Source organism: Sinocyclocheilus anshuiensis, unplaced genomic scaffold (assembly GCF_001515605.1).
Source record: "Sinocyclocheilus anshuiensis isolate Anshui unplaced genomic scaffold, SAMN03320099.WGS_v1.1 scaffold78, whole genome shotgun sequence".
Taxonomy (NCBI): Eukaryota; Metazoa; Chordata; class Actinopteri; order Cypriniformes; family Cyprinidae; genus Sinocyclocheilus; species Sinocyclocheilus anshuiensis.
The window spans coordinates 2,895,026-2,911,725 of NW_015544250.1; the positions used below are offsets into that span (position 1 = coordinate 2,895,026).

The window sequence follows — 16,700 nt, forward strand, 5'->3', positions numbered from 1 at the left end:
ATAAGGGGCGTAACATTTCCGTCACACGCTTGAGGTATTCGGCCAATCACAATGCACTGGATAGCTGGCCAATCAGAGCACACCTTGCTTTTCAGACCGATAAACTTTGTAAAAATCGACGCATTTCAGAAAGGCGGGGCCTAGAAGAGAAACAATAATGTACAGTATGTGGAAATTTATGTTTTTTTTACTTTAAACCGCATAAACACATTTCATTACACCAAATACACAAAATAATGTTCTTTTTAGCAACATCATATGACCACTTTAACCATGGTAGGCTATTTGTAGTAAAACTGTGGTTATACAAACACTCGTACTACAATAAAACCGTGGTTAATTTTCGTAAGGGTTTGCTGTAAAAGGCCGAGCTGTTGAAGCTCATTGTATGAAATACTAGAATGCAGAGGACTAGTTGGCGATATATACTACTTTATAACATCTGACTGAGCTCAAACCTATAAGTTCTATCACACTAGACCCCTCTCTCCTTAAACAGGTGCTTTGAGGACCAGGATGATCATATCAAGTTGCAAAAAAAAGAAAGAAAAAGTAATTAAATTTACAAATAAATAAAAGATAAAACTATTTTACTGAGGTATCATTTCATTAGGGCATCTAAACTTTAACTCAAATACATGATTTGTGTACTTTGTCCACAACTGTAACTAAACAGCAAAACCATGCAGTGCACCTGCAGTGATGTGTTCAGTAGGGTGGATGGGGCTCTCAGAGGTGAGGGTGTTGGTGGTGGGACGGGCCTCAGTGGGAAGGTTTGTTGGAGTGGCACAAGATAAATCCGGAATAGCTGCTTGTACGACAACTTGGGGCTTGAAAGCTCCAGCTGCAGTGTAAGTGTGTGTGACGGTGAGTTCCCTGGAGATTACAGTGCCACTGCCATCCCCGAAGTTCCAGTTAAAAGTCACATCTGATTTGCTCAGGTATTGGCTGGGGTCATGAAGGGTGATGCTGAAGGCCACTGCTCTGCACTGCTCTGTTCTGGATGAATTTCCTTTGTCATTCACCTGCATCAGGGAAACGGCAAAGGGAATCTGGTCTAGAAACACAAGGATTAAATATAGCATTGCATTACTTAAACCATAAAATCATAAAAGATGAACATTAGGTTACACTTACCAGTTATACTGAACTGTGTGGATACATATCCAATAGGGATGAATTTATCTTTTTTGCCTGTAGTGATAAATGACAACATCCATCATGTAAGAGGCAAGAGGAACATCATCAGTGCCAATGGTCAGTGATGAAGAAGGGCCATCACACACCTGCCAGTATTTACCTGTCAAACCCAATAGAGGATTGTCAGGTAGGTTAGACAGCTGCACATCACAGTACAGTAAGTGCTTCTTTCCTTACCCCAGGTTTTCCATACAAACACATAGGTAGGTTGCTTGTCCCCTTGTCTAGTAAAGAGAGGAACATCAGGGAACACAGCGTTCCATTCATCTACAGAGTTCTCCTCAGGATAGACAGGCTCACCCTTGTGGAACTGTGTGCCTAAATTAGAAAAGTTGCCATATTTGTGCATCATTTTTAAGATTAATACAACTAAACTTCTTGGTCATAGTGCCGGCAGCAGAATGTACATTTTTATCTTTGTAAATAGAGTGAGATGAAGATGACAGAAACATACCATTGATTGTGCAGTTTTTTGCCCAAACAACTTGTCCATCTGGCAAGACCTTCTGGTTGTGAGGGAACACAATGTCAGTGGTGAAGGTGATCACCATCACCAAAGTGAAGAGGCAAAGTGGGTGCATCATTTCCCACTTCAAACTTCAGTTGTCCACCTGTAGAAATGTACATTTATGCATTTGACAGATGCTTTATGTACACTCAAATAAAGGTTCCAAAACCTTTTTTTTTTTTACTGCAATCCCATAGAACAGTGGTTCCCAATCCTGGTCCTGGAGAACCCCCAACACTGCACGGTTTTGGTGTTTCTCTTATCTGAAACACACATTTGACGTCTTGGAGCAGGGCTGTCCAAACTCAGTCCTGGAGGGCCGGTGTCCTGCAGAGTTTAGCTCCAACCCTCATTAAACATACCCGAACCAGCTAATCAAGCTCTTACTAGGCATAGGAACTTCCAGTCAGGTGTGTTGAAGCAAGTTGGAGCTAAACTCTGTGGGACATCGGCCCTCCAGGACCGAGTTTGGACAGCCCTGTCTTGGAGTCTTCACTAATGAGCTGATGAGTTTAATCAGGTGTGTTTGAATAGGGAGACATCTAAAATGTGCAGTGTTGGGGGATCTCCAGGACCAGGATTGGGAACCATTGCCATAGAAGAACCATGTTGGGTTCCTCAAAGAACCTTCATGTCCTTTTCCTCATGGAACCATCGATACCAATAAAGAACCTTTAGTTTCAAGAGTGTAGAACCACCATTTGGTTCCCCAAAGAACATTTCAGTGAACAGTTCTTAAAAAAATCATTTTTTTCTTAGTGTGAAGAATAATCTGAAGATTTTTTTTTCACTATTAAGAATCTTTTGTATAATGGAAAGATTCCATGAATATTAAAGTTTCTTCATGGAATCATAAATGCCAATAAATGACCTTTATTTTTAAGAGTGTAAATCAAATTGCACTGCATTCAGGATAAACATTTTTATCAGTTCAATACACTCGCTGGGAATCAAACCCACAAATTTGGGGTTTGATAGCAACATGTGCTTTCTTGAGTGAATTTTATTACCTGTCCAGCTGTTTTTGTAGCGTGGGTCTCCATCTTTCCACACTGGGAACCGTTTTGTATTCCATGTCTGATGTTGATTGAATCTTGATTTTGAGTTGCTTCTGTCAACTTGTCCTTATGCAGAGTTAAAAAAAAAAAACCCAGGGAAATTGAAAAGGGAATTATTTGGAGAAAACTGAAAATGATTTGAGAGTACAGGCACTGGAAGCCAAACTAGAAGCTCATTTGACTATAAAAGTCACAAACTTTAAAGCCTACAACTGGTGGAGAGATTGAGAGGCGGGGCATGTGACCGGATCAAACATTTAGCACACTTTCTGCTGTGTTACCCCAAATCCTGTGCATGTGATGGTCAGCTGTCCATGTGACCATACTTTTGGCTTTACTGCATAAAGGAGGGGCTTGCGTTCAGAGCACATAGGCTAGCTAGCAGAACACAAAATCAGAATGCAATGCTACAATTATGAATGATTGAAACTCAAAACAGCTGGTGCTGCACCAGTCAAAACTATTGCATTATGGGTATTAAAGACATTACAGGAGTGCTCTTGGGCTATGCTGTATTTTTTTTTAAGTTATAGAATGTATAATTTCTTATTTGATCTGATTAACTAACGCATGTTACAACTAATCTTGGAAAATTCCCAGACATTCTCATGTGCCACATGAACTTTTAATGAATATAAGGGAGTCAAGGAGATCAGCATGTTGTCATGCAGCATTAAATCTGCCCGTAGGGTTTAGGAATTTTAGTTGGTGCAGGCTTTAACTGAAATAATTAACTAATATAGTTAATGTTTTTGTTTTGACTTTCCTGACATCTAGCATTCTTTTCAATGCAGTTAAAAAGAACCCTGCACTAAACATAAACACTGGTAAACATAATTCCATTTTATAACCAGGGAATACAAGAACATGATGCTGTGGCTACTGGATACAATTAATATTACATAATACAATAAATATAAATAAATAATATTAAAATGTTTACTTGCTTGTTAAGGCCACAGACAAACAGGTCACTAGCAGGATTCTTGAAAGTAGCTTCATTGCGTCATTTGTTGTTGGGACCTTAACAAATTTCAGTCTCAGAGGCATCGCTCTTTATATAGACACGTCCTACATCTGGGGCTGAATAGCTCCTCTCATCACTTAAGACCATGCACACACACACACACACACAAACACAATTTTCATGGTGATACTGTGCAAGAGTTATCAGATGAAGATTCCACCAATTATTAAGATTAAACTAATTTATTAATTGGCCTGACCAGTCATGCATGTGGAGTTTGTAGAGTCTGATTTTTACTTAAAATATCCAAAAAACCATAGATATTAAAAATAATAATAATAAATAAAAAAAGATTAAAACGTATATAATAGTTCGGAACCATAGTGCTGGAAACAACCACTGAAGAACATTTTTTTTAAAGAGTGTAGTAAAATGGTTGATTTGACATCTTGAGACTTATTTTTTTAGGGTATCTTTGAGGGTCACATTGAGATTACAAACTCTTTTCCAAGCTGAGCTTATTTTAATGAGGAACAGAGTTAGAGAAGGCTTACATGTGATATCAGTGGACCTGCATGTGGCTGGACATCTGATGCTTTTATAAAAGATTTGTTTCTTAATTGGGTCAGTGGCAATAAGCATCTTATGCTTTTTTTTTGCCACATCTGAACATTTTTAATACCCTAACAAATGCAATAGACAGTTTTGAAGTTTGGTCCTACAAATAAACATGCATGTTAAATTTGAGATGCGATTTAAAAACAATGTTATATGCAAATGAAGGGAAATTGTGTTGGATTTACTGTAGATGGCTGGTACAGTATCAGAGTCATGCGAGATCAAGGATGGCTTAACTATGTAAATATACTAATGAGGATGGGGGGGATGCTCCTAATTTTCAAAAATATTTGCACAATGCAAAAAAAATAAAAAAATAAAAATCTTAATGGTACATTACTTTTGCTTCAGTCATTATGCTTTACTATTTTTATCTTGATTTTGGGTTGAAATATGAAATCTGAATTATGACTTAACTATAATTCAGGCAATGTTCCATATTAAGGCGTCAATAAAACAATAAGTTACACATTACGGCTAGACTAACATGCCTGGAATGGAAAGTTAATCAGGATTACGGCAGCTCGTGACTTTTTGTTTTCCCCGGACTTTTGGCTTTTCAACATTCTTACAAAAAAAACAACAACTGATTTTCAGAATTGTGTTCTAAATAGCCACATTTAACGTTCCTCGTTTATTCTTGTATCTCTTTATTCCAGCACTGAATTCAAAGGCAAACCATGAAGGTGTTGACATCAGGTGGAAGCAAAACTGGTCAATCTGTTGTATAAAAATCTGAAAAGTGAATTTACTGCAAGAAGCATGAATAGAACGTCTGTCACATTATTACAATTTACACTGCAATCGGTAAGAAAAACACCCACAAGTATGTTTCTCATAAAACATTATTGTACATCAACCACATTTATAAAAAGGAACTAAGTTCACAAAAATGCAAACCTTAACTTCTGACAAGAAACACCCCAACAATTCAATTCAAAACCTGAGAGTTCATGTGGTACCACTAAAACACAGAAAACAGTATATACATTTAATAAAATGCTATATTCTTGAGACGGACATACACAGAAAATACAGTGGTGACATGAATTGCATTAGACCCACAGAACGCCTTCTCTTCAGTCTTACTGAACCAAAACTAGAAATCAGCAAACACAAAACTAAAACATGATGTTAAACCTTCAAATTCTACTTAGGAACGATAACAGAAACATGGACAGGAAATGAGGAGTGCATCATATAGGGAATATATGCCAAAATTGTGAAAACAGATCTTTTATAGCTTATTATAGTGTTTCATATAATTTCACAATGTTCCTGAAATGTTCCTCAACATCAACAGGCACAATCAGGAAAACGATAAAAGGACGGCAGAATCACTGCTAACATCTTATTAAAAGAACGTGACATTTATTAAAGTAACATTTACTCGGACAGTAGAAACTCAATTTCATGCTTCCACTTTTTTGTCTGTAAATTGATCAATGAAAGTCATGCCATTAATTAAGAGGACAGTTAGAGAAGTAATCTGCATTATTAACTGCATACAAAAACATGATCAAGCAAGAGACAATCTTGTTAAAGGTACAAACTGATTGGCTCAAAACATTTAAGTTCCCACCAGTTTTAATTTCATGAATCAGGATCGGATGGCATATTGTCATTCCCAAACACGCAAAAAAAATGACCTTGATACAATTACAAGGTTAAACAAAAATGGAGGTATTACAACAAATAAACATGAGCGGTTAGCATTTTCACCATTCGCTCTACAAGTGTCGATTTGAGTGTTCAAATGCAGACAGATAACAAATAGCTAACAGACCATATAAGAGACGGCATATTTAAAGAGATAGTCATCCAAAAATTAAGATATTTTGGGGTCCAAACAACATCAAACACCATAGACTTTCATTATATGGACAAAATAAGAATACATTTTGGCAGAAGAAAGTCATATAGGTTTGGAAAAACATTACAGAATTTACATTTTTTGACGAACTATCCCTTTAACGTTAAAAAATTAAGCTATGATGGATAATAGTACCACCATTTTAATGGGAATCATTTATAAATGCCGACAGAATGAATCTTATACTGTTGTCCTTTTTTTTCAACTGAAGAAGCATCAAAAAATGTTAGCTTCACAGAAAATTGGTGGAAAGATGCTTCATTTGGATTGTATTTTTACCCATCACAGATTAATTTTCACTCAAGTTTAAAGGCCATTTATACGTCAGTTACATTATAAAATGACAAATAGCCTGCATCTGACAGCTTTTGTGTTTGTGTTGCTGGAAAAAAAAAAAAACTGAAATAAAAGAATGAAAATGAGTACAAGCTAGACATACTGTTGTGTATAGTGTATCATATATGAGCATGATATTCTACAACCATTTAAAACAATGACTGCATCTGACTCAATCTAGAATCGTAGGTCTAGACATACTTTCCCAAAATTAGGCATATTCTTGTTTTTTTTGGAAAAATGTAAAAATAGTCAATTTTTAGTCATTTACAGAATCAATACAAAAAACAACACAAATATTTACCAAACAAAATCAAAACAATACTTCAGTGACTATTCATATGTTAGAAACATACATTTTGATGCAAATATTGGGGATTTGTATGTCCATTCTCAAAACATACATGACATATCAAGTAAATACAGACTGGGAAGCAGGTTACAACAGTATAAAAATAAATCCAGACATCGTCTGACGCATTCAAGCAACGACTGCTAATAACTATGGTTTTAAAAGGCTAATAATAAATACCATACTCGATAAAAAAGACATATATTGTTAGCAAGACTTAAATCCATACATTAAACAAAAACATTTTCCTTTTTGCATTTACTTTTTTTAAAGAGGACAATGGATCCCTCTCATTCAGTAATACATACCCTTAATTCCATTATGCTTTTCTGTTAGAGCTGATATAAAACTGAGCAACATCAAAAATAGCATGTACAATTTTTTTTTCAATAAATAACATTTTTGCTTTTTTTTTTTTTTGCAATATTTTGTTCTATTATAACATTATTGCCACAGATGGGTGTTGTGAACACACTCGCTCGCACAAAACGCAAGACAACATGAGGGCAAAGATTCACCAGGTACATTTTTTGCCTTACATTACTCTGCTGTCAAACTCAATATCACCAAGTTAGATGCACAAAAGGAACCCAGGGTTCCCAAGACGACTGATTTGATCAGCGTATGTGGACGGATGAGCGGAAAGGGGTTTATTTGGGCAGTGGCGGCAGAGGTGGAGGTGGTTCTGAGGGTAAAGGTGGTGCTTGGGTTCCTCCACGAGCGCTACTGCTATACCGATACTCTCCGTACTGAGAGCGATAGTCAAACATCTGAGGTTGCGCCGGCTGCACCCCCTGCGCACTGAGCAGCGAGTTCAACATGTCAAACGTGTCCTGGTACTCGTTGGACTGGCTGCCCGTATTGTGCCCGTTCGTGTCGGCTTTGTCCAACTTGGAGTGTGAATAGTTTCCCTGATGGTGTGAGAGGCTCAGCGAGGGAAGGATGTCGGACCCCTGACCCATCGCGTGGGAGGGCACTCCAGGAAGCGTCGGCAACTGAAATGAGTTTCTGGACGATTTGCTGACTTTCGAGGAATGGCTGCCAGAAGAAGGATCTGGCAGGTGGGTCCTTTTTCGGGATGAGGATGACGAAGAACTCGTTCGCATAGAGTCACCTGAGACCTTTTTGCTACTTCCTGAAGCGCTGGCAGAACTCGAGTGTTTTTGTGCTGAGGATGAGGAAGACGATGCTGATAAAGAGCCGGTGGTGGAAGAGGAGGAGTGGTGGTGGTGATGGTGATGGTGGTTGGACCGCTCTCGGTGCTTCTCGCGACTTTTCCCGTCTTCTCCGGACCCGCTACGCCTTTCTGGAACCCGAATCCGCACTTTAATATCCGGCTCGGATCCTCGACTGCTGCTACTGCTGCTGTTCCCGCCGCTGCTTGATTGGCCTGGCACTGCCAAGCGCATTTTTATGGAACGCCGTTCCGTTCGCTCGTCCAGTGGGATCTTCAGGACGATAGGTGAGGGGTTGTTTAGGTCTGAGGAACTAGAGCTGGACTGCTGGTGGTGATGGTGCTTCTCCTTCCTCTGCTGGTTCATGAGGGCCTGGGTGGCAGTGGCGTATCCCTGTTTCACACTAGCCTCCATGTTCTCCAACTTCCGCTTCTGCGCCGCCAGCTCGTCTGCGTGCTTCACCCGATACTCATTCAGAGACAACTTAGCAGGCGCATGAAGCTCATTGGTGGTGGGCTGCTCCTTGGCAGGAGGCTGCCAGTGTTGGGATGAGGGAGCAACGCTGTGGTCGTCAGCGGAGGAGTCCATGGAGGAACCGGAGGGTGGGGCGGAGAGGCTCATCAGCCCGGCCAATGTACTGTCGGATGATGCCATGGAGATCATGTTCAAAATGGCTTCTGACTGATCACCATCTTGCAATTTTGATTTCTTGGTAGTTTGTCCTGCAGCCTGAGGCACAACAAACAAGAAAATAAATTATGAAGATGAAATTTGTATGATCAAAAGAGACTACTGAGCGAAACTTTTTATTTTTTGGAAAGAAAGAAATTAATGATTTTATTCAGCAGGAATGCATTAAATTGTTATTGTATTATAAAAGATTTCTATTTCAAATATATGCTGTTCTTTTGAACTTTCTATTAATAACAATTAAAAATTTTAATCAAAATAAAAAAAATTAAAATAAAAAAAATCTTAGCAACCCCAGTACGTGGGTAAAAAATAGCTACTTGGGTTGATATCTAATGCAATGAAATGTATATATTTTAGTCTTCTTAGGTGGCCAAATACTTTGTGAGCCCACTGCATTTGCAGTTATCTAGATATAACAAATTACTTACTTTCCAGTTTCTGATGCGTTTTAAGCGGCTGGGCGTCTTCTCCAAGATCTGCAGGAACTCATGAGTGAGCTCTGTGAAATCATTATCAAAATCTTTAGGACTTGAGGAAAACATATTATTTGAAAAATTCATTTAAAAAGCTATATAGTTTCTTTTCCTGGCTAAGACCCAAAAATTTATTCTAAGGTTACAATGCAGTCCTTCAAATGGTTGTTAATTGAAAATTACAGTAAAACTGTTTTAAATGTAAACTGAACTAAATAAACAATGTTTTTAAACAATGAAACAAACAAAACAGCCATCACATACTCATCTAAATATCTAGTATTAAACTTTCCCTCTATTTAATAGACAATTGCCATTTCAAAAGAAAATCACTTGCAAAGACATACCATCCAACAGCTCAAGGGTCACCGTGGGGTCAACATACTCCCACCAGTGCTTGCCGTCTGTGGAAACTGGAATCTCCCAGTTGGACCATTTGCAAGCCAGATGAATACAAACACAAGCTACGATGGGAGGGCTGTACTGCAGGCAGAATGTAGTCAAGTGGAGACTGCAGCAAAAAGAGCACCCATGAACACCAAACATGAGAACAAACAAAAAAACATTTAATAATATTGTTACTCTACTGCAATAAATACACTAGTATTCAAACGTAAGCCCTTTACTTCAAAACTAATGTCAATTTTAGCATTTTTAATCGAATTTGTAGAAAAAAATGTAGCCTTTGATAAACTGATCAAGCCAGATTACAATTCTGGTAGTTTACACATCTGAACATGGCGTTGAAAATCAACATACCTGTTTGTTGCCATGAAATATGAGGTTTGAGCCAAGTCCTTACTCGCTGGAACAATAAAGGGAAGCTCATAATCAAGACGTGAAATCTTTGATCTTGGTGAGCTAGAAGTACCCATAACTGAGCAATACGAAGCACAGTTTATAGTGAGCAGGTGGTTCTCACCTCGCACAAGCTGGGTACACTTGACAACATGTGTGTGGGGATGATCAATGGTGATCTCAAAAGCTGCAAGGAAGAAAGCAGATGAGAGAGGGACTTTTAGTTTTTGATTTGAACTATAATGACGTGAAGCCCCCACACACAATTTACGTGATGAGTGAGTGAATCACAAACATGGGTCTTCCTGTACTTGACTGGTGAAATATCTTTGAGCTCGAAGCAAGTGGCCTGTAGGGCGATTTGGTTATAGTCAAAATTTTCAAAACAAATGACCATTATGGGCACCGGAAGAGAATTTTCCAAACTGGAGGGTAATATGTCAGTATAATATGTCAGCAGTTGATACCATTACCATCTCCTGATTTAATATGCTGTGAAACTATTACGCTATTGCACACAATCCTAAAAAAAAGTAGATATTCACAGAAACAATTTCATAATAAGAGAGATTTGAAGACTAAATGCCACCGAAGATAAAAATGGTTTCTGCGAGTCTTATGAAGGCAAATTTAAAACAGTTTAAGACCAAGTAAAGAAAATGTTAAGAAAATTGAAAGGAATAAAAAAAAAAAATATGGCCTATAATGTAAATGTCTTGTGTTAACAATGCTTCAGAGTTAAAAAAAAAATAAATTGATCTCCATTTAAATTTTACAAAAAAACAAAATGCTTGGATAGCTCTGATTCTGACCAGCTGAATATGAAAATACATTTTTACTGTACCTTCCGATATTCATTTTTTGCAGGGCACGCAACACTTAATGCCATGACTTATGAATTTAAGACTTTCTGCTTCAATTTAAGACCATTTTTGGCCTTTTTTGTGGAAGGGTGAATTACAACTTTTTAAGACATGCAGAAACACTGTAAAACAGTTTTAGTTGACAGTGTCAAATTATGATTTAAGCAGATTGAGGTTGGTACTTGGTACTGATACTGCAGAAAAAAATGGCACTGTTACAGTTTTTTTATTTAATACCAGAAGTTTTGACATTTCCAGTGGACTCAAGATATACTAAGATTAATACGCAAAATTGATAGCACTGTGAAACCACACACAGGAAGGGTGAATTGCCAGATTGACAAGGAAATAAAAATGACAAAGGTTACAGTAGTATGGCTCTTAAAGAAGAGCTTGTAATAGTCCTGTCGACTCCTGGAAATTAGAATGAGAATAAATGTGGTTATTCGGTGCATCTCTCTAGTATGGTGATTCACTGACCCATTCTTGCCCTTCCAAACTTACCCAGGGTCTGGAGTATAATGCTCTCAAGAATGACCAGGTCTTGGGCTTGTTGCAGGTATGTCTGAGATTAAGAGGACAGGCAGGTTACTCACATGGTCTCTTGGTCATGACTACATTCTCACTTGTTCTGATCAAATTATTATGACCCTCTTTTTGCACCAAGCCAATCACCTTATCATACAAGCTATGCCCTTTCAATTCATTAATATGATAGTTAGTGAAGACTAACACAACAGATAAAGACTGAAGCAAGTTTACACACATCCAACCTAAGAGGAAAAAAATGAGATCAATTCAGCAGAAAATATAGAAATATGTGGATTACACAACCTGTTCAAAAGAAAAGCAATGTTATGGTTGATGATGTGGTTCAGCTGCTTGTGATTAAATTTTATATTTTAGATTAGTTGATACAAATATTGATCTAATATCAGTTAAAAAGTGAGAGTGAAGAACTTGTGTCAGGCCAAAATATAAACAGACAAAAAAAAAAAAATGCATTTATGTTTCTCAAAAAAACAGAAAACCCACTATTCATTGAGGACATTGGAAAGTGAACTATTTCTTTGTGGAATTATTCCTTTCATTTACTCTCCCTCATGTCAGTTCAGACCTGTATGACTTCAGTGGAACATAAAAGAAGATATATGAGAAATATCTCAGTATTTTTTTGTTCATACAATGGAGGGTCGTGGTAACCTCCATCTATGTTGGTTTGATTACCAACATGCATGCATCAAAATATCTTATATGTTCCACAAATGTAACAATTTTATACAGGTTTGAAACGACATGAGAGAGTAAATGACGACAGATTTTTTATTTTTGGGCAGAGGTGGAAAGTAACTAATTACAAATACTTTCGTTACAGTACTTGAGTACATTTTTACATTTTTTCTACTTTCTTGAGTATACTTAAATTGTGGTACTTGTACTTTTACTTGAGTAAAATAAAACTAAAGTATTCAACTTCGCTACATTTATTTTTCATCAAAAGTACAAAGTACAAAAAAAAAGAAGAAAATAGACAAAGGAGGCGCCGATGGAGAAACAGAGCGAGCCGGCATTTGACGGGCACTTTTAAAACTCCTGGGGTGGAGCCCTGCGCTTTAGCCAATAACAGACAGGTCTGACGCAGGTGCAAAACCAATCAAAACTTCCAGTTCAGCTGGGGGGCCGAACATGGTTTTGCGCAGCTTGTCAGTGAACAACGGCTCTGTGTAGTAAATGCTGCTCCATGTGAAGGTATGCACTTGATGGAGATTTACCGCTGATTACAGAACCGGCTTCCTGTATAAAATATGTATAAAATAACCTCAACATTAACAACAACATTGAAATAAAAGCGCATTCATTTTTACGTGTATCTGGCTGATAGATCAACCATGATTTATCTGTTAATCAGATGCATTTTAAATCACTTTTTCTGTGTGCGTGCTTTGGATGTGTGAGAACATGGGCGAAGAAACAAGATAGTTTATGTATGATCGGATGTGAGACGATAACGAGACGATGTGAACATGCAGTGCATGTTTCATTCATACTCGAAGCCGGAGGGCGCTCTCGCGCAGAAAGTCCTGAAAGCTCTCGCGCAGAAAGTCCAAAACGGCCTAGTAGAAGTAATATATAATAACTTATGATGTGCAGGAAATCCCTAGTATGGACAAAGGCAAAGCCACTAGAAATGCTATTCCTGTTAAACATACAGTTACCTATTTAGGTGTTATCATACATAAAGATGAGAATGAACGCAGTGTGCGATCGATTTCAAGCCTATAATGAACAAAACTAAAACAAGATTTAAAGGGGTCCTATTATGCTTTTTCACTTTTTGAATTTTAGTCAGTGTGTAGTGTGTATGTTTGGGCATAAAAAAGATCTACAAAGTTACAAATCTCAAAGTCCACTCCAAAGGGAGATATTTCATTTAAAAAAAATCCCTTTTCAAGAACTACAACGAACGGCTCGTTTGGACTACAGCAATGTTTTCCGGGTTTTGTGATGCCACAAAGTGGCCCATTAGAATATCATTAAAATAATTCCCGCCTACGAAATTCGAATGGTTGGGGGGTGGGGAGGGGCGAGGTCGTGGTTAGAACGCTTGGTTGAGTGCATCAGACAAGGTGCGGGTGTTTTTATATCACTGTATTTCTGAAGGAAACTGACTGTCTTCAGAAAATTTTGGATGTCATTTTCATGTCTTCTTGTATGTAATGTCTGATAAAGCAGCATTTGTGAGCGGAGCACTGCTTTGTGTAGTCGTTACCGGGGAAACCTCTATCTCTACCACTCCAACAGCGCTTCCTGCTGCCAGAGAATGAGTTTGCATATATATGCCGCCACAAATAGATAGTTCAAGTCTGTGGGCAACACTGGACTATGGTATAAATAAATTCAACTGTATAACAGTTTCACTGCAATTCATGTTATAATGTTAAACTTAAAGAACAATAAACAAAATACATATGCACTTGTCTGTACTTAGAAAATGCAGTTACTTTTAAGCGGTTGTTGACATCCTATCTAAAACGTGATAACAACAATAACGTTACCACTCTAATATGTCTTGCAATATCCGTGCGTGCAAAGGTTCTGCGCGATCCTCTTGTTCAATATTCTCGGGGTCTGAATCCGGCTCAAATTGATATGGCAATATTGACGCCATCCTTAACTATACCGGAGCAGACGGAACTTGCTGCTTTGGCAAGGGGCGGGGCAGTACTGAAACACAAGCTGTTCACCAATCACAACGCACTGGGACAGCTAACCAATCACAACATATTTTGTTTTTTGGAAGGCGGGCCTTCATCAAACCCGGAACTATTCGAGCCATTTGTGCCAGGCTTGGGAGAAAGGTATTGTAATAATGTAAATTATGTGAAAAATTATGCGTTTTTCAAACCACCAAGCATGAGAGCATGTTCTAGTACACCCCCAAAACAAAATCAAGACTTTTTAGGTGTTATCATACATAAAGATGAGAATGAACGCAGTGTGCTCAATTTCAAGCCTATAATGAACACAACTAAAACAAGATTTAATATCTGGCTTCAAAGAGATTTATCCCTGAATGGTAGGGTTTTACTATCCAAAGCAGAGGGGATATCAAGATCTGTCTATGTGTTGTTAGCTTTAGGGTGCTTTCACACTAGCACTTTTGGTGCGCACCCGGGTTCGATTGATGTCAGAGTTTCGGTACGTTTGGATGATGTAAACGCAGTCTTCCGAACTTGGGTGCACACCCACAAACCGTACCCGAGTCCACTTAAAAAGGGTGGTCTGGGGTATGGTTCAAGTGAACTCCGGTACGGTTCGCTGCTGATGTGAACGCAATCGTACCAAATCACGGAAGTGAACCGCTATTAATGACGTATTATTTTATAAAAATGTGTGTTTGTGTGTGTTTCACTCACTTTCTTTATGAGCGTGACTGACGCGCTGCAAGCAGAGAGCTGTATATCTAATTTCTGTTCCCCTTCAGAGTACTTTAGAGCATTTGCAGTACATTCGTAAGGCAGACGTAAGTGCCGTTATGTACTGAAGCTTTGGAAACAAAACCAACGGTTCAAAAACAAATATAAACGTGAAGAGAGCCTTGCTACGCATTTTGCTGTCTTCTCCTGCGCCATCGTTACTGAGCAACGGGGTAAGCAGCTGCTGGCTTGATGACGCAAACGAACCGCGGTTCGGACCCAAATAATATAACGTGAACACAGTCCAGCGGGAGCAGGGGGAGGGGGGAGCAATCGAACTCGGGTTCTGACCAAGCAATCGAACCAAGTGTGAAAGCACCCTTAGATATGCCATCTAATGTGTACAAAGAATTAGACAAAATGTTATTTAATTTTATATGGAGGAATAGACATCACTATTTGAGAAAGAACATTTTATGTAAACCAAAGGGCAAAGGTGGATTATCTGTGCTTAGTTTTGAAACTTTAAACAATACAATAATTGGTTAATTAACTTCATGAAAGAAAAGGACAGCATGTGGTATACATTTCCAAAACATGCGTTTGACATGATGGGTGGCATAGATCTTCTGTTGAGATGTGATTTTAAAATTGATAAACTACCTGTGAAATTAGCAAAATTTCACAAACAAGATTTATTGGCCTGGATGCTGGTGTTTAAGCACAATTTTTCCCCAAATAAATATGTTATTTGGAATAATAGATGTATTCAGTATAAAAATAAATCTCTCTTTTATAAAAGTTGGTATGAAAATGATATTGTGTTAGTTGGACAACTTTTAAATTCTAATGGTAATTTATTATCTTATAGTGAATTTTTGGATAAATTTGGTTTTCCAGTTACGCCAAAAGAGTATCCTGTTGTATAAACCTAATAAACTCTTTTGGAGTCAAGCAAAACGTCACCGGGCCCACTCATCGTTTTAATCATACGCTAGATTTAATTAAATCGCATGGAATTGATCTTACTGATATAGATATCGTACCTCAAAGTGATGATATTACTGACCATTTCCTTGTATTGTGCATGCTGCATATTACTGATATTAACTATATGGCTCAGCGTTATCGTCTGGGCAGAACTATTGTTCCAGCCACCAAAGACAGATTCACAAATAACCTGCCTGATTTATCTCAACTGCTCTGTGTACCAATAAGTACACATGAACTAGACGAAATAACTAGCAACATGGGCACTATCTTCTCTAATACATTAGAAGCTGTTGCCCCCATCAAATTGAAAAAGGTTAGAGAAAAACGTACTGCGCCATGGTACAACAGTAATACCCATTCTCTCAAGAAAAAAACTCGTAGTCTTGAGCGCAAATGGAGAAAAACTAACTTGGAAGTTTTTAGAATTGCGTGGAAAAACAGTATGTCCAGCTATAGACAGGCTCTAAAAGCTGCCAGGGCCGAGCATATCCACAAACTCATAGAAAATAACCAAAACAATCCAAGGTTTTTATTTAGCACAGTGGCTAGATGAACAAATAACCAGACGCCACCCGATCTAAATATTCCCTCACAGTTTAATAGCAATGACTTTATGAATTTCTTCACTGAAAAAATAGATAAAATCAGAAATACAATAACAAATGTAGATTCTACAGCGTATAATACTACAGCTTCATTCATCGCACCAAAAGATAAACTGCAGTGCTATACAACTATAGGACAGGAAGAGCTAAATAAACATATCACTGCATCTAAACCAACAACATACCTGTTAGATCCTGTACCCACTAAAGTACTAAAAGAGTTGTTACCTGTAGCAGAAGAACAGCTTCTCAATATTATTAACTCGTCGTT

General features: G+C 38.0%; 1 protein-coding gene and 1 pseudogene across 2 annotated transcripts in view; both read right to left on the reverse strand.

The window, feature by feature from the left end:
- LOC107697838 (melanocyte protein PMEL-like) overlaps nt 1-3,090 on the reverse strand; it is a 6,982-nt pseudogene extending 3,892 nt beyond the window's left edge.
- Nucleotides 3,091-7,072: 3,982 nt separating this feature from the next.
- ccnt1 (cyclin T1) overlaps nt 7,073-16,700 on the reverse strand; it is a 16,189-nt gene continuing 6,561 nt past the window's right edge. The window contains exons 4-9 of one of the 2 annotated variants that reach the window (XM_016498834.1): nt 11,419-11,479; nt 10,176-10,238; nt 10,013-10,058; nt 9,601-9,764; nt 9,209-9,279; nt 7,073-8,816 (exon numbers count right to left, since the gene is read on the reverse strand). In XM_016498834.1, coding sequence (XP_016354320.1) covers nt 7,563-8,816; nt 9,209-9,279; nt 9,601-9,764; nt 10,013-10,058; nt 10,176-10,238; nt 11,419-11,479 — 1,659 coding nt within the window. In that variant the 3' untranslated portion in view covers nt 7,073-7,562. Of the gene's footprint in view, nt 8,817-9,208; nt 9,280-9,600; nt 9,765-10,012; nt 10,239-11,418; nt 11,480-16,700 lie in introns of both variants that reach the window. The other variant, XM_016498833.1, reaches the window with a different exon arrangement.